The following is a 23,916-nucleotide window of genomic DNA, read 5'->3' on the forward strand; positions in this document are numbered from 1 at the left end:
CACAGAGCGAATCACACCACCCACATCACCCACACAGCGAATCACACTGCCCACACACAGACCCACGTCACCCACACAGTGAATCACACCACCCACACGTTGACCCACGTCACCCACACCCCGACCCACGTCACACACACACCAAACCACGTCACACGAACATCGAACCACGTCACCTACACAGTGAATCACACCACGCACACGCTGACACACGTCACCCACACAGCGAATCATACCACCCGCACGCTGACCCACGTCACAAACACCCCAACCCACATCACCCACACAACGAATCACACCACCCACACGACGACCCACGTCACCCACACTCCGACCCACGTCACCCACAAAGCGAATCACACGACCCACACGCTGACCCACGTCACCTACACACCAACCAACGTCACCTACACACCAACCCACGTCACCTACACACCGACCCACGTCACCCACAAAGCAAATCACACCACCCACACCCCGACCCACCTAACCTACAGAGCGAATCACACCACCCACACCCCGACCCACATCACCCACACAGCGAATCACACCACCCACACACAGACCCACGTCACCCACACATTGAATCACACCACCCACACGCTGACCCACGTCAACCACACCCCGACCCACGTCACCCACACACCAACCCACGTCGCTCGAACATCGAACTACGTCACCCACACAGTGAATCACACCACCCACACGCTGCCACACGTCACAAACACCCCAACCCATATCACCCACACAGCGAATCACACCACCCACACGCTGACCCACGTCACCCACAAAGCGAATCACACCACCCACACGCTGACCCACGTCACCCACACAGCAAATCACATCACCCACACACCAACCCACGTCACCCACACAGCGAATCACACCACCCACACAGAGACCCTCGTCACCCACACAGCGAATCACACCACACACACCCCGACCCACGTAACCCACAGAGCGAATCACACCACCCACACCCCGACCCACGTCACCCACACAGTGAATCACACCACCCACATGCTGACCCACGTCACCCACACCCGGACCCGCGTCACCCACACACCAACCCACGTCACACGAACATCGAACCACGTCACCCACACACCAACCCACGTCACACGAACATCGAACCACGTCACCCACACAGTGAATCACAACACCCACACGCTGACACACGTCACCCACACAGCTAATCACACCACCCACACGCTGACCCATGTCACAAACACCCCAACCCACATCACCCACACAGCGAATCACACCACCCACACGCTGACCCACGTCACCCACACAGCGAATCACACCACCCACTCGCTGAACCACGTCACCCACACAGCGAATCACACCACCCACACACTGACCCACGTAAACCACACACCGACCCACGTCACCCACACACCAACCCACGTCACACGAACATCGAACCACGTCACCCAGAGAGTGAATCACACTACCCACTCGCTGACCCATGTCACCCACACAGTGAACCACACCACCAACACGCCGACCCACGTCACCCACAATCCGACCCACGTCAACCACACAGCGAATCACACGACCCACACGCTGACCCACGTCACCTACACACCAACCCACGTCACCTACACACAGACCCACGTCACCCACACATTGAATCACACCACCCACACGCTGACCCATGTCAACCACACCCCGACCCACGTCACCCACAAAGCAAATCACACCACCCACATGCTGACCCACGTCACCCACACAGCGAATCACACCACCCACACTCAGACCCACGTCACCCACACACCGACCCACGTCACCCACACCCCGACCCACCTAACCTACAGAGCGAATCACACCACCCACAACCCGACCCACATCACCCACACAGCGAATCACACCACCCACACACAGACCCACGTCACCCACACATTGAATCACACCACCCACACGCTGACCCACGTCAACCACACCCCGACCCACGTCACCCACACACCAACCCACGTCGCTCGAACATCGAACTACGTCACCCACACAGTGAATCACACCACCCACACGCTGCCACACGTCACAAACACCCCAACCCATATCACCCACACAGCGAATCACACCACCCACACGCTGACCCACGTCACCCACAAAGCGAATCACACCACCCACACGCTGACCCACGTCACCCACACAGCGAATCACATCACCCACACACCAACCCACGTCACACACACAGCGAATCACACCACCCACACAGAGACCCTCGTCACCCACACAGCGAATCACACCACCCACACCCCGACCCACGTAACCCACAGAGCGAATCACACCACCCACACCCCGACCCACGTCACCCACACAGTGAATCACACCACCCACATGCTGACCCACGTCACCCACACCCGGACCCGCGTCACCCACACACCAACCCACGTCACACGAACATCGAACCACGTCACCCACACAGTGAATCACAACACCCACACGCTGACCCACGTCACCCACACAGCGAATCACATCACCCACACACCAACCCTCGTCACCCACACAGCGAATCACACCACCCACACACAGACCCTCGTCACCCACACAGCGAATCACACCACCCACACTCCGACCCACGTAACCTGCAGAGCGAATCACATCACCCACACAGTGAATCACACCACCCACACGCTGACCCACGTCACCCACACACCGACCCACGTCAACCACACACCAACCCACGTCACACGAACATCGAACCACGTCACCCACACAGTGAATCACAACACCCACACGCTGACACACGTCACCCACACAGCTAATCACACCACCCACACGCTGACCCATGTCACAAACACCCCAACCCACATCACCCACACAGCGAATCACACCACCCACACGCTGACCCACGTCACCCACACAGCGAATCACACCACCCACTCGCTGAACCACGTCACCCACACAGCGAATCACACCACCCACACACTGACCCACGTAAACCACACACCGACCCACGTCACCCACACACCAACCCACGTCACACGAACATCGAACCACGTCACCCAGAGAGCGAATCACACTACCCACTCGCTGACCCATGTCACCCACACAGTGAACCACACCACCAACACGCCGACCCACGTCACCCACACTCCGACCCACGTCAACCACACAGCGAATCACACCACGCACACACTGACCCACGTCACCCACACTCCGACCCACGTCACCCACAAAGCGAATCACACGACCCACACGCTGACCCACGTCACCTACACACCAACCCACGTCACCTACACACCGACCCACGTCACACAACAGCGAATCACACCACCCACACACAGACCCACGTCACCCACACATTGAATCACACCACCCACACGCTGACCCATGTCAACAACACCCCGACCCACGTCACCCACACACCAACCCACGTCACACGAACATCGAACTACGTCACCCATACAGTGAATCACACCACCCACACGCTGACCCACGTCACCCACAAGGCGAATCACATCACCCACACACCAACCCACGTCACCCACACAGCGAATCACACCATCCACACACAGACCCTCGTCACCCACACAGTGAATCACACCACCCACACACTGACCAACGTCACCCACACAGCAAATCACACCACCCACACCCGGACCCATGTCACCCACACACCGACCCACGTCACCCACAAAGCGAATCACACCACCCACATGCTGACCCACGTCACCCACACAGCGAATCACACCACCCACACCCCGACCCACGTCACCCACACACCGACCCACGTCACCCACACACCGACCCACGTAACCCACAGAGCGAATCACACCACCCACATCACCCACACAGCGAATCACACCGCCCACACACAGACCCACGTCACCCACACAGTGAATCACACCACCCACACGCTGACCCACGTCACCCACACCCCGACCCACGTCACACGAACATCGAAACACGTCACCCACACAGTGAATCACACCACGCACACGCTGACACACGTCACCCACACAGTGAATCACACCACCCACACACTGACCCACGTCACAAACACCCCAACCCACATCACCCACACAGCGAATCACACCACCCACACGCTGACCCACGTCACCCACACACCAACCCACGTCACACGAACACCGAACTACGTCACCCACACAGTGAATCACACTGCCCACACTACAGCCGACATCACCCATACAACGAATCACACCACCCACTCGCTGAACCACGTCACCCACAAAGCGAATCACACCACCCACACACCAACCCACGTCACACGAACATCGAACCATGTCACCCAGAGAGCGAATCACACTACCCACTCGCTGACCCATGTCACCCACACAGTGAATCACACCACCTACACGCCGACCCACGTCACCCACACTCTGACCCACGTCACCCACACAGCGAATCACACCACGCACACACTGACCCACGTCACCCACACTCCGACCCACGTCACCCACAAAGCGAATCACACCACCCACATGCTGACCCACGTCACCCACACAGCGAATCACACCACCCACACTTGGACCCACGTCACCCACACCCTGACCCACGTAACCCACAGAGCGAATCACACCACCCACAACCCGACCCACATCACCCACACATTGAATCACACCACCCACACGCTGACCCACGTCACCCACACACCCACCCACGTCACACGAACATCGAACTATGTCACCCACACAGTGAATCACACCACCCACACGCTGCCACACGTCACAAACACCCCAACCCATATCACCCACACAGCGAATCACACCACCCACACGCTGACCCACGACACCCACAAAGCGAATCACACCACCCACACGCTGACCCACGTCACCCACACAGCGAATCACACCACCCACACTCCGACCCACGTAACCCATAGAGCGAATCACACCACCCACACCCCGACCCACATCACCCACACAGTGAATCACACCACCCACACGCTGACCCACGTCACCCACACCCAGACCCGCGTCACCCACAAACCAGCCCATGTCACACGAACATTGAACCACGTCACCCACACAGCAAATCACACCACCCACACGCTGACCCATGTCACAAACACCCAACCCACATCACCCACACAGCGAATCACACCACCCACACGCTGACCCACGTCACCCACACAGCGAATGACACCACCCACACGCTGACCCACGTCACCCACACACCGACCCACGTCACCCACACAGCGAATCTCACCACCCACACACTGACCCACATCACCCACACAGCGAATCACACCACCCACACACAGACCCACATCACCCACACACTGACCCACGTCACCCACACGCCGAACCATGTCACACGAACACCGACCCACGTCACCCACACAGCGAATCACACCACCCACATGCTGACCCACGTCACCCACACAGCGAATCACACCACCCACACCCCGACCCACACCACATTCACAGCGAATCACATCACCCACACGCTGACCCACGTCACCCGCACGCCGACCCACGTCACACGAACATCAAACCACGTCACCCACACAGCGAATCACACCACCCACACACTGACCCACGTAAACCACACACCGACCCACGTCACCCACACACCAACCGACGTCACACGAACATCGAACCACGTCACCCAGAGAGCGAATCACACTACCCACTCGTTGACCCATGTCACCCACACAGTGAATCACACCACCCACACGCCAACCCACGTCACCCACACTCCGACCCACGTCACCCACACAGCGAATCACACCACGCACACACTGACCCACGTCACCCACACTCCGACCCACGTCACCCACACAGCGAATCACACCACGCACACACTGACCCACGTCACCCACACTCCGACCCACGTCACCCACAAAGCGAATCACACGACCCACACGCTGACCCACGTCACCTACACACCAACCCACGTCACCCACAAAGCGAATCACACCACCCACATGCTGACCCACGTCACCCACACAGCGAATCACACCACCCACACCCCGACCCACGTAACCCACACCCCGACCCACGTAACCCACAGAGCGAATCACAGCACCCACACCCCGACCCACATCACCCACACATTGAATCACACGACCCACACGCTGACCCACGTCAACCACACCCCGACCCACGTCACCCACACACCAACCCATGTCACACGAACATCGAACTATGTCACCCACACAGTGAATCACACCACCCACACGCTGCCACACGTCACAAACACCCCAACCCATATCACCCACACAGCGAATCACACCACCCACACGCTGACCCACGTCACCCACACAGCAAATCACATCACCCACACACCAACCCACGTCACCCACACAGCGAATCACACCACCCACACACAGACCCTCGTCACCCACACAGCGAATCACACCACCCACACCCCGACCCACGTAACCCACAGAGCAAATCACACCACCCACACCCCGACCCACATCACCCACACAGTGAATCACACCACCCACACGCTGACCCACGTCACCCACACCCGGACCCGCGTCACCCACACACCAGCCCACGTCACACGAACATCGAACCACGTCACCCACACAGTGAATCACAACACCCACACGCTGACACACGTCACCCACACAGCAAATCACACCACCCACACGCTGACCCATGTCACAAACACCCAACCCACATCACCCACACAGCGAATCACACCACCCACACGCTGACCCACGTCACCCACACAGCGAATGACACCACCCACACGCTGACCCACGTCACCCACACACCGACCCACGTCACCCACACAGCGAATCTCACCACCCACACACAGACCCACGTCACCCACACGGCGAATCACACCACCCACACCCCGACCCACGCCACATTCACAGCGAATCACATCACCCACACGCTGACCCACGTCACCCGCACGCCGACCCACGTCACACGAACATCAAACCACGTCACCCACACAGCGAATCATACCACCCACACGCTGACCAACGTCACCTACACCCCAACCCTCGTCACCCACAGACCAATCCACGTCACCCACACACCGACCCACTTCACACGAAAATTGAACCACGTCACCCACACAGCGAGTCACACCACCCACACGCTGACACACGTCACCCACACGCGAATCACACCACCCACACACAGACCCACGTCACTCACACGCGAATCACACCACCCACACGCTGACCCACGTCACCCACACACCGACCCACGTCACCCACACAGCGAATGACACCACCCACACACAGACCCACGTCACCCAGACAGCGAATCACACCACCCACACCCCGACCCACGTAACCCACAGAGCAAATCACACCACCCACACCCCGACCCACATCACCCACACAGTGAATCACACCACCCACACGCTGACCCACGTCACCCACACCCGGACCCGCGTCACCCACACACCAGCCCACGTCACACGAACATCGAACCACGTCACCCACACAGTGAATCACAACACCCACACGCTGACACACGTCACCCACACAGCAAATCACACCACCCACACGCTGACCCATGTCACAAACACCCAACCCACATCACCCACACAGCGAATCACACCACCCACACGCTGACCCACGTCACCCACACAGCGAATGACACCACCCACACGCTGACCCACGTCACCCACACACCGACCCACGTCACCCACACAGCGAATCTCACCACCCACACACAGACCCACGTCACCCACACAGCGAATCACACCACCCACACACAGACCCACATCACCCACACACTGACCCACGTCACCCACACGCCGAACCATGTCACACGAACATCGAACCACGTCACCCACACAGCGAATCACACCACCCACATGCTGACCCACGTCACCCACAGATCGAATCACACCACCCACACACTGACCCACGTCACCCACACACCGACCCACGTCACCCACACAGCGAATCACACCACCCACACGCTGACCCACGTCACCCACACAGCGAATCACACCACCCACACCCCGACCCACGCCACATTCACAGCGAATCACATCACCCACACGCTGACCCACGTCACCCGCACGCCGACCCACGTCACACGAACATCTAACCACGTCACCCACACAGCGAATCATACCACCCACACGCTGACCAACGTCACCTACACCCCAACCCTCGTCACCCACAGACCAATCCACGTCACCCACACACCGACCCACTTCACACGAAAATTGAACCACGTCACCCACACAGCGAGTCACACCACCCACACGCTGACACACGTCACCCACACGCGAATCACACCACCCACACACAGACCCACGTCACTCACACGCGAATCACACCACCCACACGCTGACCCACGTCACCCACACACCGACCCACGTCACCCACACAGCGAATGACACCACCCACACACAGACCCACGTCACCCAGACAGCGAATCACACCACCCACACCCCGACCCACGTAACCCACAGAGCAAATCACACCACCCACACCCCGACCCACATCACCCACACAGTGAATCACACCACCCACACGCTGACCCACGTCACCCACACCCGGACCCGCGTCACCCACACACCAGCCCACGTCACACGAACATCGAACCACGTCACCCACACAGTGAATCACAACACCCACACGCTGACACACGTCACCCACACAGCAAATCACACCACCCACACGCTGACCCACGTCACCCACACAGCGAATGACACCACCCACACGCTGACCCACGTCACCCACACACCGACCCACGTCACCCACACAGCGAATCTCACCACCCACACACCGACCCACGTCACCCACACAGCGAATCACACCACCCACACACAGACCCACATCACCCACACACTGACCCACGTCACCCACACGCCGAACCATGTCACACGAACATCGAACCACATCACCCACACAGCGAATCACACCACCCACATGCTGACCCACGTCACCCACAGATCGAATCACACCACCCACACACTGACCCACGTCACCCACACACCGACCCACGTCACGCACACCCCGACCCACGTCACCCACACAGCGAATCAGACCACCCACAGGCTGACCCACGTCACCCACACAGCGAATCACACCAGCAACACCCCGACCCACGTCACTCACACAGCGAATCACACCACCCACAGGCTGACCCACGTCACCCACACAGCGAATCACATCACCCACACACTGACCCACGTCACCCACACAGCGAATCACACCACCCACACGCTGCCCCACGTCACCCACACACCGACCCACGCCACCTTCACAGCGAATCACACCACCCACACGCTGACCCACGTCACCCACACAGCGAATCACACCACCCACACCCCGACCCACGCCACCTTCACAGCGAATCACACCACCCACACGCTGACCAACGTCACCCACACACCGACCCACATCACCCACACAGCAAATCTCACCACCCACACACAGACCCACATCACCCGCACGCCGACCCACGTCACACGAACATCGAACCACATCACCCACACAGCGAATCACACCACCCACACGCTGACCGACGTCATCCACACCCCGACCCTCGTCACCCACACACCCACACACGTCACCCATACGCCGACCCACGTCACACGAACATCAAACCACGTCACCCACACAGCGAGTCACACCACCCACACGCCAACCCACGTCACCCACACAGTGAATCACACCTCTCACACGCTGACCTATGTCACCCACACAGCGAATCACACCACCCACACCCCGACCCACGTCACCCACACACCGACCCACGTCAACCACACACCGACCCACATCACCCACTGAGCGAATCACACCACCCACACACAGACCCACGTCACCCACACACCAACCCACGTCACCCACACAGCGAATCACACCGCCCATGCACGGACCCACGTCACCCACACACCGACCCACGTCACACGAACATCGAACCACGTCACCCACAGAGCGAATCACGCCACCCACACACAGACCCACGTCACCCACACACCGAACCATGTCACCCACACAGCGAATGACACCACCCACACGCTGACCCACGTCACCCACACACCGACCCACGTCACCCACACAGCGAATCTCACCACCCACACACAGACCCACGTCACCCACACAGCGAATCACACCACCCACACCCCGACCCACACCACATTCACAGCGAATCACATCACCCACACGCTGACCCACGTCACCCGCACGCCGACCCACGTCACACGAACATCAAACCACGTCACCCACACAGCGAATCACACCACCCACACACTGACCCACATAAACCACACACCGACCCACGTCACCCACACACCAACCCACGTCACACGAACATCGAACCACGTCACCCAGAGAGCGAATCACACTACCCACTCGTTGACCCATGTCACCCACACAGTGAATCACACCACCCACACGCCGACCCACGTCACCCACACAGCGAATCACACCACGCACACACTGACCCACGTCACCCACACTCCGACCCACGTCACCCACAAAGCGAATTACACGACCCACACGCTGACCCACGTCACCCACACTCCGACCCACGTCACCCACAAAGCGAATCACACCACCCACATGCTGACCCACGTCACCCACACAGCGAATCACACCACCCATACTTGGACCCACGTCACCCACACACCGACCCACGTCACCCACACCCCGACCCACGTAACCCACAGAGCGAATCACACCACCCACACCCCAACCCACATCACCCACACATTGAATCACACCACCCACACGCTGACCCACGTCAACCACACCCCGACCCACGTCACCCACACACCAACCCACGTCACACGAACATCGAACTATGTCACCCACACAGTGAATCACACCACCCACACGCTGCCACACGTCACAAACACCCCAACCCATATCACCCACACAGCGAATCACACCACCCACACGCTGACCCACGTCACCCACAAAGCGAATCACACCACCCACACGCTGACCCACGTCACCCACACAGCGAATCACATCACCCACACACCAACCCACGTCACCCACACAGCGAATCACACCACCCACACACAGACCCTCGTCACCCACACAGCGAATCACACCACCCACACCCCGACCCACGTAACCCACAGAGCAAATCACACCACCCACACCCCGACCTACATCACCCACACAGTGAATCACACCACCCACACGCTGACCCACGTCACCCACACCCGGACCCGCGTCACTCACACACCAGCCCACGTCACACGAACATCGAACCACGTCACCCACACAGTGAATCACAACACCCACACGCTGACACACGTCACCCACACAGCAAATCACACCACCCACACGCTGACCCATGTCACAAACACCCAACCCACATCACCCACACAGCGAATCACACCACCCACACGCTGACCCACGTCACCCACACAGCGAATGACACCACCCACACGCTGACCCACGTCACCCACACACCGACCCACGTCACCCACACAGCGAATCTCACCACCCACACACAGACCCACGTCACCCACACAGCGAATCACACCACCCACACCCCGACCCACGCCACATTCACAGCGAATCACGTCACCCACACGCTGACCCACGTCACCCGCACGCCGACCCACGTCACACGAACATCAAACCACGTCACCCACACAGCGAATCATACCACCCACACGCTGACCAACGTCACCTACACCCCAACCCTCGTCACCCACAGACCAATCCTCGTCACCCACACACCGACCCACTTCACACGAAAATTGAACCACGTCACCCACACAGCGAGTCACACCACCCACACGCTGACCCACGTCACCCACACACCGACCCACGTCACCCACACAGCGAATGACACCACCCACACACAGACCCACGTCACCCAGACAGCGAATCACACCACCCACACCCCGACCCACGTAACCCACAGAGCAAATCACACCACCCACACCCCGACCCACATCACCCACACAGTGAATCACACCACCCACACGCTGACCCACGTCACCCACACCCGGACCCGCATCACCCACACACCAGCGCACGTCACACGAACATCGAACCACGTCACCCACACAGTGAATCACAACACCCACACGCTGACACACGTCACCCACACAGCAAATCACACCACCCACAGACTGACCCATGTCACAAACACCCAACCCACATCACCCACACAGCGAATCACACCACCCACACGCTGACCCACGTCACCCACACAGCGAATGACACCACCCACACGCTGACCCACGTCACCCACACACCGACCCACGTCACCCACACAGCGAATCTCACCACCCACACACAGACCCACGTCACCCACACAGCGAATCACACCACCCACACGCTGACCCACGTCATCCACACAGCGAATGACACCACCCACACACAGACCCACGTCACCCAGACAGCGAATCACACCACCCACACCCCAACCCACGTCACCCACACACAGACCCACGTCAACCATACAGCGAATCACACCACCCACACGCTGACCCACGTCACCCACACCCCGACCCACATCACCCACACACTGACCCACATCACCCACACACTGACCCATGTCACCCACAGAGCGAATCACACCACCCACGCGCTGACCAACGTCATCCACATACCGACCCACGTCACCCACACAGCGAATCTCACCACCCACACACAGACCCACATCACCCACACACTGACCCACGTCACCCACACGCCGAACCATGTCACACGAACATCGAACCACGTCACCCACACAGCGAATCACACCACCCACATGCTGACCCACGTCACCCACAGATCGAATCACACCACCCACACACTGACCCACGTCACCCACACACCGACCCACGTCACGCACACCCCGACCCATGTCACCCACACAGCGAATCAGACCACCCACAGGCTGACCCACGTCACCCACACAACGAATCACACCAGCAACACCCCGACCCACGTCACTCACACAGCGAATCACACCACCCACAGGCTGACCCACGTCACCCACACAGCGAATCACATCATCCACACACTGACCCACGTCACCCACACAGCGAATCACACCACCCACACGCTGCCCCACGTCACCCACACACCGACCCACGCCACCTTCACAGCGAATCACACCACCCACACGCTGACCCACGTCACCCACACAGCGAATCACACCACCCACACCCCGACCCACGCCACCTTCACAGCAAATCACACCACCCACACGCTGACCAACGTCACCCACACACCGACCCACATCACCCACACAGCAAATCTCACCACCCACACACAGACCCACATCACCCGCACGCCGACCCACGTCACACGAACATCGAACCACATCACCCACACAGCGAATCACACCACCCACACGCTGACCGACGTCATCCACACCCCGACCCTCGTCACCCACACACCCACACACGTCACCCATACGCCGACCCACGTCACACGAACATCAAACCACGTCACCCACACAGCGAGTCACACCACCCACACGCCAACCCACGTCACCCACACAGCGAATCACACCACTCACACGCTGACCTATGTCACCCACACAGCGAATCACACCACCCACACCCCGACCCACGTCACCCACACACCGACCCACGTCAACCACACACCGACCCACATCACCCACTGAGCGAATCACACCACCCACACACAGACCCACGTCACCCACACACCAACCCACGTCACCCACACAGCGAATCACACCGCCCATGCACGGACCCACGTCACCCACACACCGACCCACGTCACACGAACATCGAACCACGTCACCCACAGAGCGAATCACGCCACCCACACACAGACCCACGTCACCCACACACCGAACCATGTCACCCACACAGCGAATCAGACCACCCACACACAGACCTACGTCACCCACACACCGACCCACGTCACCCACACAGCGAATCACACCACCCACGCACGGACCCACGTCACCCACACACCAACCCACGTCATACGAACATCGAACCACGTCACCCACACAGTGAATCACTCTGCCCACAGTTCGAACAATGTCACCAACATGCAGAACCACATCACTCTCACATCGAACCATGTCATCTACACGACCCACATCACATGAACATCGAACCACGTCACGCGACCATCGAACCATGTCACCCACATGCGGAACCATGTCACCCACACGCAGAACCACGTCACCCACACACAGAACTACTTCACACGAACACCGATCCACGTCACCCACATGCCAAACCATGTCACCAACACAGCGATCCACGTCACTCACATGCTGAAATACATCACCCACTCGTTAACCTATGTCACCCACACGCCAAGCCACGTCACACGAACACTGACCCACGTCACACAACGAATCACAGCACCCACACGCCAAACAATGTCACCAACATGCCGGACCGACAGACAGTGGCATGCAAAAGTTTGGGCACCCCTGGTCAAAATTTCTGTTACTGTAAATAGTTAAGTGATAAAAAGATGAACTGATCTCCAAAAGTCATAAAGTTAAAGATGAAACATTCTTTTCAACATTTTAAGCAAGATTAGTGTACTATTTTTGTTTTGTACAATTTTAGAGTGAAAGAAAGGAAAGGAGCACCATGCAAAAGTTTGGGGACTCCAAGAGATTTGAGCTCTCAGAAAACTTTTAACAAGGTCTCAGACCTTAATTAGCTTGTTAGGGCTATGGTTGTTCACGGTTATCGTCAGGAAAGGCCAGGTGATGCAAATTTCAAAGCTCACTCCTCAAACCTTGTCCCAACAATCAGCAGGCATGGGCTCCTCTAAGCAGCTGCCTAGCACTCTGAAAATTAAAATAAATGATGCCCACAATGCAGGAGAAGGCTATAAGAAGATAGCAAAGCGTTTTCAGATAGCCGTTTCCTCAGCTCGTAATATAATTAGGAAATGGCAGTTAACAGGAACGGTGGAGGTCAAGTTGAGGTCTGGAAGACCAAGAAAACTTTCCAAGAGAACTGCTCGTAGGATTGCTAGAAAGGCAAATCAAAACCCCCGTTTAATTGCAAAAGACCTTCAGGAAGATTTAGCAGACTCTGGAGTGGTGGTGCACTGTTCTACTGGGCAACAACACCTGCACAAATATGACCTTCATGGAAGAGTCATCAGAAGAAAACCTTTCCTGCATCCTCACCACAAAATTCAGCGTCAGAAATTTGCAAAGGAACATCTAAACAAGCCTGATGCATTTTGGAAACAAGTCCTGTGGACTGATGAAGTTAACATAGAATATAGAAAAGTACAGCACAGTACAGGCCCTTCGGCCCACAATGTTGTGCTGACCCTTAAACCCTGCCTCCCATATAACCCCCCCACCTTAAATTTCTCCATATACCTGTCTAGTAGTCTCTTAAATTTCACTAGTGTACCTGCCTCCACCACTGACTCAGGCAGTGCATTCCACGCACCAACCACCCTCTGAGTAAAAAACCTTCCTCTAATATCCCCCTTGAATTTCCCACCCCTTACCTTAAAGCCATGTCCTCTTGTATTGAGCAGTGGTGCCCTGGGGAAGAGGCGCTGGCTGTCCACTTAGTATCTTCCTCTTAATATCTTGTATACCTCTATCATGTCTCCTCTCATCCTCCTTCCCTCCAGAGAGTAAAGCCGTAGCTCCCTTAATCTCTGATCATAATCCATACTCTCTAAATCAGGCAGCATCCTGGTAAATCCCCTCTGTACCCTTTCCAATGCTTCCACATCCTTCCTATAGTGAGGTGACCAGAACTGGACACAGTACTCCAAGTGTGGCCTAACCAGAGTTTTATACAGCTGCCTCATTACCCCGCAACTCTTAAACTCTATCCCCTGACTTATGAAAGCTAACAGTCCATAAGCTTTCTTAACTACCCTATCTACCTGTGAGGCAACTTTCAGGGATCTGTGGACATGTACCTCTAGATCCCTCTGCTCTTCCACACTACCAAGTATCCTGCCATTTACTTTGTACTCTGCCTTGGAGTTTGTCCTTCCAAAGTGTACCACCTCACACTTCTCCGGGTTGAACTTCATCTGCCACTTCTCAGCCCACTTCTGCATCCTATCGATGTCTCTCTGCAATCTTAGACAATCCTCTACAGTATCCACTACACCACCAACTTTTGTGTCATCTGCAAACTTGCCAACCCACACTTCTACCCCCACATCCAGGTCATTAATAAAAATCACGAAAAGTGAGGTCCCTGAACTGATCCTTTTGGGACACCACTAGTCACAACCCTCTAATCGGAATGTGCTCCCTCCACTACCACCCTCTGCCTTCTGCAGGCAAGCCAATTCTGAATTCACCTGGCCAAACTTCCCTGGACCCCATGCTTTCTGACTTTCTGAATAAGCCTACCGTGTGGAACCTTGTCAAGTGCCTTACTAAAAATCCATATAGATCACATCCACTGCACTACCCTCATCTATATGCCTGGTCACCTCCTCAGAGAACTCTATCAGGCTTGTTCAGACACGATCTGCCCTTCACAAAGCCATGCTGACTATCCCTGATCAGACCATGATTCTCTAAATGCTCAGAGATCCTATCTCTAAGAATCTTTTCCAACAGCTTTCCCACCTCAGATGTAAGGCTCACTGGTCTATAATTACCTGGACTATTCCTCCTACCTTTTTTCTTTTCTTTTTCAATATTTTTATTGATTTCTATATAGAAAAATACAGAGTCCAAGAGAATACATATTATAAAACAAAAGAAAAAATATAATAATACCAGATACAGTATATTGAACCACATTAACGAACTCCTTTCTCTATATTCGTATAAATTAGACTAAGTCGTATATTAGAATATAAACAATTTTATAAATAAAAAGATCGATACCCACTACCAAAGTCGAAGCTGTTTGGGGAAAAAAAAAGGAAAAAAAACCTTATCAGATAATAAAATATGCTATTAACCAACTTCTGTACTTTAACGAGAAGTCAAAGATTATGAAAATAATTCAAAAACAGCCCCCACAAATTTTGAAAATCTTGGTTAGATTCAGAAATTGAACAATGAATCTTTTCTAAATTTAGGCGTGCCATAACATCCCGTAACCACTGAGCATGATTAGGCGGAACAGCATCCTTCCATTTAAACAAAAGCACCCATCTAGCTGTAAGAGAGATAAAAGCCAGAATGTGCAGATCAGATGTCTTCAAGATGATACCTTTCCTTCCAACAATACCAAGTAGGGCAGTCAAAGGGTTAGGCTTAAAATTAACTTTAAAGAGTACAGAAAAGTTTGGAATACTTCCTTCCAATATTTTCCAAGACTTGGGCATGTCCAAAACATATGAATAAATGAAGCTTCTCCATTGTTACACCTATCACAGTAGGGAGATATATCCATATAAAAATGAGATAACTTATCCTTGGTCATATAAGCCCTATGAACCACTTTAGATTATAGGAGGGAATGATGAGCACATAACGATGAAGTATCAACCAATTTAAAAATCTCATTCCAAGTTTCTTCAGAAATTGAAGTCTGTAAATCTTGTTCCCAAAGATTTTTGATTTTGTCTAAAGAATCATTTCTCAGTCCAAACAACAAATCATAGATATATTGGATATTGAACCATTATAAAATGATTTCATAGTAAGAATTTCATCTAATAGGTTCTTATCAGGACTATTAGGAAACGTATATAATTGAGATCACAGAAAATCTCTAATTTGTAAGTACCGACAAAAATGGGATTTTGGTAAACTATATTTAGTTGACAATTGTTCGAATGAAGAAAGACTTCCCCCCACAGACAGATCCCAGAAGCATGTAATGTCTAATCCTTCCCATTGTTTAAAAACTACATCAGTCATAGAAGGCTTAAAAAATAGTTTTAAAAAAATGGGACTAGAAAGCGAGAATCTCAATAGACCAAAGTGTTTCCTAAATTGTATCCAAATCCTCAAAGTATGTTTGACTGCCACATTTTCAGTTATCTTACTTAAGGATAAAGGAAATGAAGATCCCAAAAGAGAGACAATAGAAAATTTATTAACCAAGTTAGCTTCAAAAGAAATCGACCCGGGACAGTCCTCATGATTAATATAGTATAACCAAAACGTGAGATTCCGTATATTAGCTGCCCAGTAGTAAAACCAAAAATTTGGTAAAGCTAAACCTCCATTCTTTTTAACTTTCTGGAGATGGATTTTATTCAATCGAGGACATTTATTTTTCCATATGTAGGAGGATAAAATAGTCCAGAGAGTCAAAAAGGGATTTAGGAATAAAAGCGGGTAAAGCCTGAAAGAGGTAGGTAAATTTAGGTAAAACATTCATTTTAATAGAATTAATTTGACCAATCAGTGATAACAAAAGGGGCGACCAATTTGATAATGTTCTTTTTATATAATGTAATAAAGTAAGAAAATCTTCTTTAAATGGGTATTTATAATTTTTAGTAATTATTACACCCAAATAAGTGAATTGGTTTCTTACAGTTTTAAAAGGAAGGTTAATATCAGTTGATACCAAATAATTCAAAGGAAAAAGTTCACGCTTATGTAGGTTCCTACTACCTTTTTTGAACAAGGGGACAACATTCGCCTCCCTCCAATCCTCCGGTACCATTCTCGTGGACAGTGAGGACATAAAGATCCTAGCCAGAGGCTCAGCAATCTCTTTCCTCGCCTCGTGGAGCAGCCTGGGGACTGTTCCGTCAGGCCCCAGGGACTTATCCGTCCTAATGTATTTTAACAACTCCAACACCTCCTCTCCCTAATATCAACATGCTCCAGAACATCAACCTCACTCATATTGTTCTCACTGTCATCAAGTTCCCTCTCATTGGTGAATACTGAAGAGAAGTATTCATTGAGGACCTCGTTCACTTCCACAGTCTCCAGGCACATCTTCCTACCCTTATCTCTAATTGGTCCTACCTTCACTCCTGTCACCATTTTGTTCTTCACGTAAATGAAGAATGCCTTGGGGTTTTCCTTTACCCTACTCACCAAGGCCTTCTCATGCCCCCTTCTTGCTCTCCTCGGCCCCTTCTTAAGCTCCTTTCTTACTACCCTATATTCCTCAATAGACCCATCTGATCCTTGCTTCCTAAACCTCATGTATGCTGCCTTCTTCCACCTGACTAGATTTTCCACCTCACTTGTCACCCATGGTTCCTTCACCCTACCATTCTTGATCTTCCTCACTGGGACAAATTTATCCCTAACATCCTGCAAGAGATCCCTAAACATCGACCACATGTCCATAGTACATTTCCCTGCAAAAACATCATCCCAATTCACACCCGCAAGTTCTAGCCTTTTTGCCTCATAATTTGCCCTTCCCCAATTAAAAATTTTCCTGTCCTCTCTGATTCTATCCTTTTCCATGATAATGCTGAAGGCCAGGGAGCGGTGGTCACTGTCCCCCAGATGCTCACCCACTGAGAGATCTGTGACCTGACCCGGTTCATTACCTAGTACTAGATCTAGTATGGCATTCCCCCTGGTCGGCCTGTCAACGTACTGTGACAGGAATCCGTCCTGGACACACTTAACAAACTCTGCCCCATCTAAACCATTGGAACTAATCAGATGCTAATCAATATTAGGGAAGTTAAAGTTACCCATGATAACAACCCTGTTATTTTTGCACCTTTCCAAAATCTGCCTCCTAGTCTGCTCCTCGGTATCTCTGCTGCTACCAGGGGGCCTATAGAATACTCTCAATAGAGTAACTGCTCCCTTCCTCTTCCTGACTTCCACCCATACTGACTCAAAAGAGGATCCTGCTACATTACCCACCCTTTCTGCAGCCGTAGTAGTATCCCTGACCAGTAATGCTACCCTTTCTCCCCTAGTCCCCCCTCTCTATCCCTTTTAAAGCACTGAAATCCAGGAATATTGAGAATCCATTCCTGCCCTGGTGCCAGCCAAGTCTCTGCAATGGCCACTACATCATAATTCCATGTATGTATCCAAACTCTCAGTTCATCACCTTTGTTCCTGATGCTTCTTGCACTGAAGTACACACACTTTAGCCTTTCTACCTTACTACCTTTACACTGTTTATTCTGTTTCTCTTTCCTCAAAGCCTCTTTATATGTTAGATCTGGCTTTACTCCATGCACTATACTTGCAGTTCCAACTGTTAAGCATGGGGGTGGACCGGTCATGCTTTGGGCTTGTGTTGCAGCCAGTGGCACAGGGAGCATTTACCGGTAGAGGGAAGAATGAATTCAATTAAATACCAGCAAATTCTGGAACCAAACATCACACCTTCTGTAAAAAAGTCAAAGGTGAAAAGAGGTTGGCTTCTACAGCAGGATAATGAACCTAAACACACCTCAAAATCCACAATGGACTACCTCAAGAGGCACAAGCTGAAGGTTTTGCGATGGCCCTCACAGTCCCCCGACCTATACATCATCGAGAATCTGTGGATAGTCCTCAAAAGAGCAGTGCATGCAAGACGGCCCAAGAATCTCACAGAACTAGAAACCTTTTGCAAGGATGAATGGGTGAAAATCCCCCAAACAAGAATTGAAAGACTCTTAGCTGGCTACAGAAAGCGTTTACAAACTGTGATACTTGCCAAATGGGGTATTACTAGGTACTGACCATGCAGGGTGCCCAAATTTTTGCTTCCGGACCTTTTCCTTTTTTGTTATTTTGAAACTGTAAAAGATGGAAATAAAGAAGTTTTCTTGCTTAAAATATTAAAGAAATGTGTCATCTTTAACTTTATGCCTTTTGGAAATCAGGTCATCTTTTACTCATCACGGTAACAGAAATTTTGACTGGGGTGCCCAAACTTTTGCATGCCACATGAACATTGAACTATGTTACCTACATGCCGAAACATGTCACCCACAAGCAAACCCACGTCACCCACACGTCGACCCACATCACCCATACAGCGAATCACACCACGCACACACTGATCAATGTCACCAACAAGCAGAACCATGTTACTCTCACACTGAACCACGTCATCCACACGTTGACATGAACATTGAACCATGTCATGTGAACATCGTACTAGGTCACCCACACAGCGAACCACATCGACCCATGTCATCCACACGCTGAACCACGTAACCCACATGCTGACCCTTATCGCTAATACAGTGAACCACGTCACCCACGTCCTGTGTGGTCATCATGGTGAAGTTTAACCCCTGGGTGGTCTGCATGATGGGTTTAACTCGAGTGGTCTTTGGGTCACTGTTTAACCCCTGGATGGTCTGCTGGTCAGGGTTTAACCCCTGGGTGGTCTGTGTGTTGGGATTTAACTTCTGATGGTCATTATGGTGAAGTTCAACCCTTAGATGGTCTGTATAGTGGATTTAACCCCAGGTGGTCTTTTTGTCAGTATTTAACTGTTGGATGGTCTGTATGTTGGGGTTTAAACCCTGAATGGTCTGCATATTGGGGTATAACTTGTGGATGGTCTGTGTGTTGTTTAACACCTGGGTGGTTGTCATGGTGGGGCTTAACCCCGGGTGGTCTGTATGTCGGGGTCTACCCCCGCACGGGTGGTTTGCGTGTCGGGACCTACCCACCTCCTCTGTGTGGTCTGCGTATCGGGGTCTACCTTCCCCCCCCCCTCCTGTGTGGTCTGTGGGTTGAATTCTACCCCTGAGTGGTCTGTGTGTTGGGATCAATGTCAATCCCCCCCCCTCCGGGTGGTCTGAGTGTTGGGGTCAATACCCTCACCCGAAAGGTCTGCATGTCGATGTCTAGCCCTGGGTGATCTGTGTGTTGGGGTCTCCCCCTGGGTGGTCTGCATGTCAGAGTTTACCCCCTGGGTGTTCTGTGTGATAGGGTGTAACCCCTGGCTGTTCTGTGTGTCAGGGTTTACCCCCTGGGTGTTCTGTGTGTCAGGGTTTACCCCCGGGTGTTCTGTGTGTCTGGGTTTACCCCCTGGGTGTTCTGTGTGATAGGGTGTAACCCCTGGGTGTTCTGTGTGTCTGGGTTTACCCCCGGGTGTTCTGTGTGTCAGGGTTTACCCCCTGGGTGTTCTGTGTGATAGGGTGTAACCCCTGGGTGTTCTGTGTGTCTGGGTTTACCCCCGGGTGTTCTGTGTGTCAGGGTTTACCCCCTGGGTGTTCTGTGTGATAGGGTGCAACCCCTGGGTGTTCTGTGTGTCTGGGTTTACCCCCAGGTGTTCTGTGTGTCAGGGTTTACCCCCTGGGTGTTCTGTGTGATAGGGTTTAACCCCGGGTGTTCTGTGTGTCAGGGTTTACCCCCTGGGTGTTCTGTGTGTCTGGGTTTAACCCCGGGTGTTCTGTGTGTCAGGGTTTACCCCCTGGGTGTTCTGTGTGATAGAGTTTAACCCCTGGGTGTTCTGTGTGTCAGGGTTTACCCCCGGGTGTTCTGTGTGATAGGGTCCAACCCCGGGATGGTCTGTATATTGGAGTTTGCCCCCTAGGTGGTCGTCACAATGGGCTTTAACCTCTGCTGTTGTCCATTAACAATGGCCAGCTTTGTTATTCAGTGGCCGTACTCTACCCCTAGCTACTCCCATATTTTTACTGAATGTATAAAATGTGCTGGAATTTACTTAAATCTTGCTCATCAAGTACTGATCACGTCTCCTTTAGCCTCCAGATTCCCCATTTCATTTGTCTCCAGTTCCCTGAAGACCTTGTCTGATTTCAGCTTCCATATACTTCTCTTTTGTTTTTGACTAAATTTGCCACCTTTAGGAATCACCCTCTTTCCTTCACAGGAATACGTTGGTCCTGAATTAAGACCAGTTGGTCTTTAAACAGCTCCCACCGAGCAGACAGGTCGACCAACTCCACCAGGGTGTGTGACTACCCAGTAACAGCCACTCCCAGTGAACTTCCCACAGTTCCTGTCGAAGACTCGTGTAATGCCCAATTTCACAGTTTCCCCCAAGCCATAATGATCTGAAAGGCTGCAGAGATGTGATCTCTGTTTCCCCACTCCTCTCCTGGCTCAGCCCTCCTTTGAGATCAGAGCTGGGTAAAGCCTGGCATTCTCTTTCCCAAAAACACTCAGCAGGTCAGACAGCAACTGAGGAGGGAAGACCGGTGACATTTTGGATAACCGAGGCTCTACCTCCATAGTTGTCAGCTTGGGCCTTTGATCTGCAACACCCATTTGGATAGTGACCATGTTCTATTTATGGTCCGAATGGCCTAATTCAGCTCTTGTGTCTCATAGTCCTGTCCCAAGATGTGTGAGGACCCTCACTGTTTGGAGTGACCATGTCCTGTCCTGAGGGATAATGGGACCCTCACTGTTTGGAGTGTCACTGTGTCCTGTCCTGAGGGGCGATGGGACCCTCACTGTTTGGAGTGTCACTGTGTCCTGTCCTGAGGGGCGATGGGACCCTCACTGTTTGGAGTGTCACTGTGTCCTGTCCTGAGGGGCGATGGGACCCTCACTGTTTGGAGTGTCACTGTGTCCTGTCCTGAGGGGCGATGGGACCCTCACTGTTTGGAGTGTCACTGTGTCCTGTCCTGAGGGGCGATGGGACCCTCACTGTTTGGAGTGTCACTGTGTCCTGTCCTGAGGGGCGATGGGACCCTCACTGTTTGGAGTGTGACCGTTTTCTGTCCTGTCACATGGAATGTACGGACTTACACCATTTGCAGAGTGACAGTGTGTTGTTCTGAGGGGTCTTACTAATCAATCCCAAATGCTGACTGGTTGCTGGTCAAAGCTCTGTTACACGGCCACGACCCTCTCCTGCCTTTTATCCTCGGGCAGTGGCGCTGATGGAATAGGTACATGGTTTCGAGAAGTCTGGAGGACCATGGTCCTGATGCAGGTCAATGGAACTAGGCAGGAGAGTAGTTTGGCATGAACTGGATGTGCTGAAGTGCTCTATGACTCTAAGTGTAACATTGCTGTGTGTAACACATGTGTTCTGTGTCACATGTGTGTCCTGTGTTGTTGATATGCAGGGAGGTAGCTGACTTTGTCTGGTTCCTTACGCAGACTGGGGCGACGTTGATAAGAAGGAGGTGAGGCGACGTGGAAGGCTGGAGATCCTGGAGCAGCTGCTGAGTCAGGTGAAGTCTCTTCACCAGCACTGCCCATGTCACGGTGAGTCTGGCAAACCCTTTCACTG

General features: G+C 53.3%; 1 protein-coding gene across 1 annotated transcript in view; it reads left to right on the forward strand.

The window, feature by feature from the left end:
- LOC140203504 (ankyrin-repeat and fibronectin type III domain-containing 1-like) overlaps positions 1–23,916 on the forward strand; it is a 281,359-nt gene that overhangs the window by 51,648 nt on the left and 205,795 nt on the right. Inside the window, exon 7 of the mRNA XM_072269592.1 lies at positions 23,784–23,891. Coding sequence (XP_072125693.1) covers positions 23,784–23,891 — 108 coding nt within the window. The remainder of the gene's footprint in view (positions 1–23,783; positions 23,892–23,916) is intronic.

The sequence above is a fragment of the Mobula birostris genome, chromosome 9 (assembly GCF_030028105.1).
Source record: "Mobula birostris isolate sMobBir1 chromosome 9, sMobBir1.hap1, whole genome shotgun sequence".
Lineage (NCBI taxonomy): Eukaryota > Metazoa > Chordata > Chondrichthyes > Myliobatiformes > Myliobatidae > Mobula > Mobula birostris.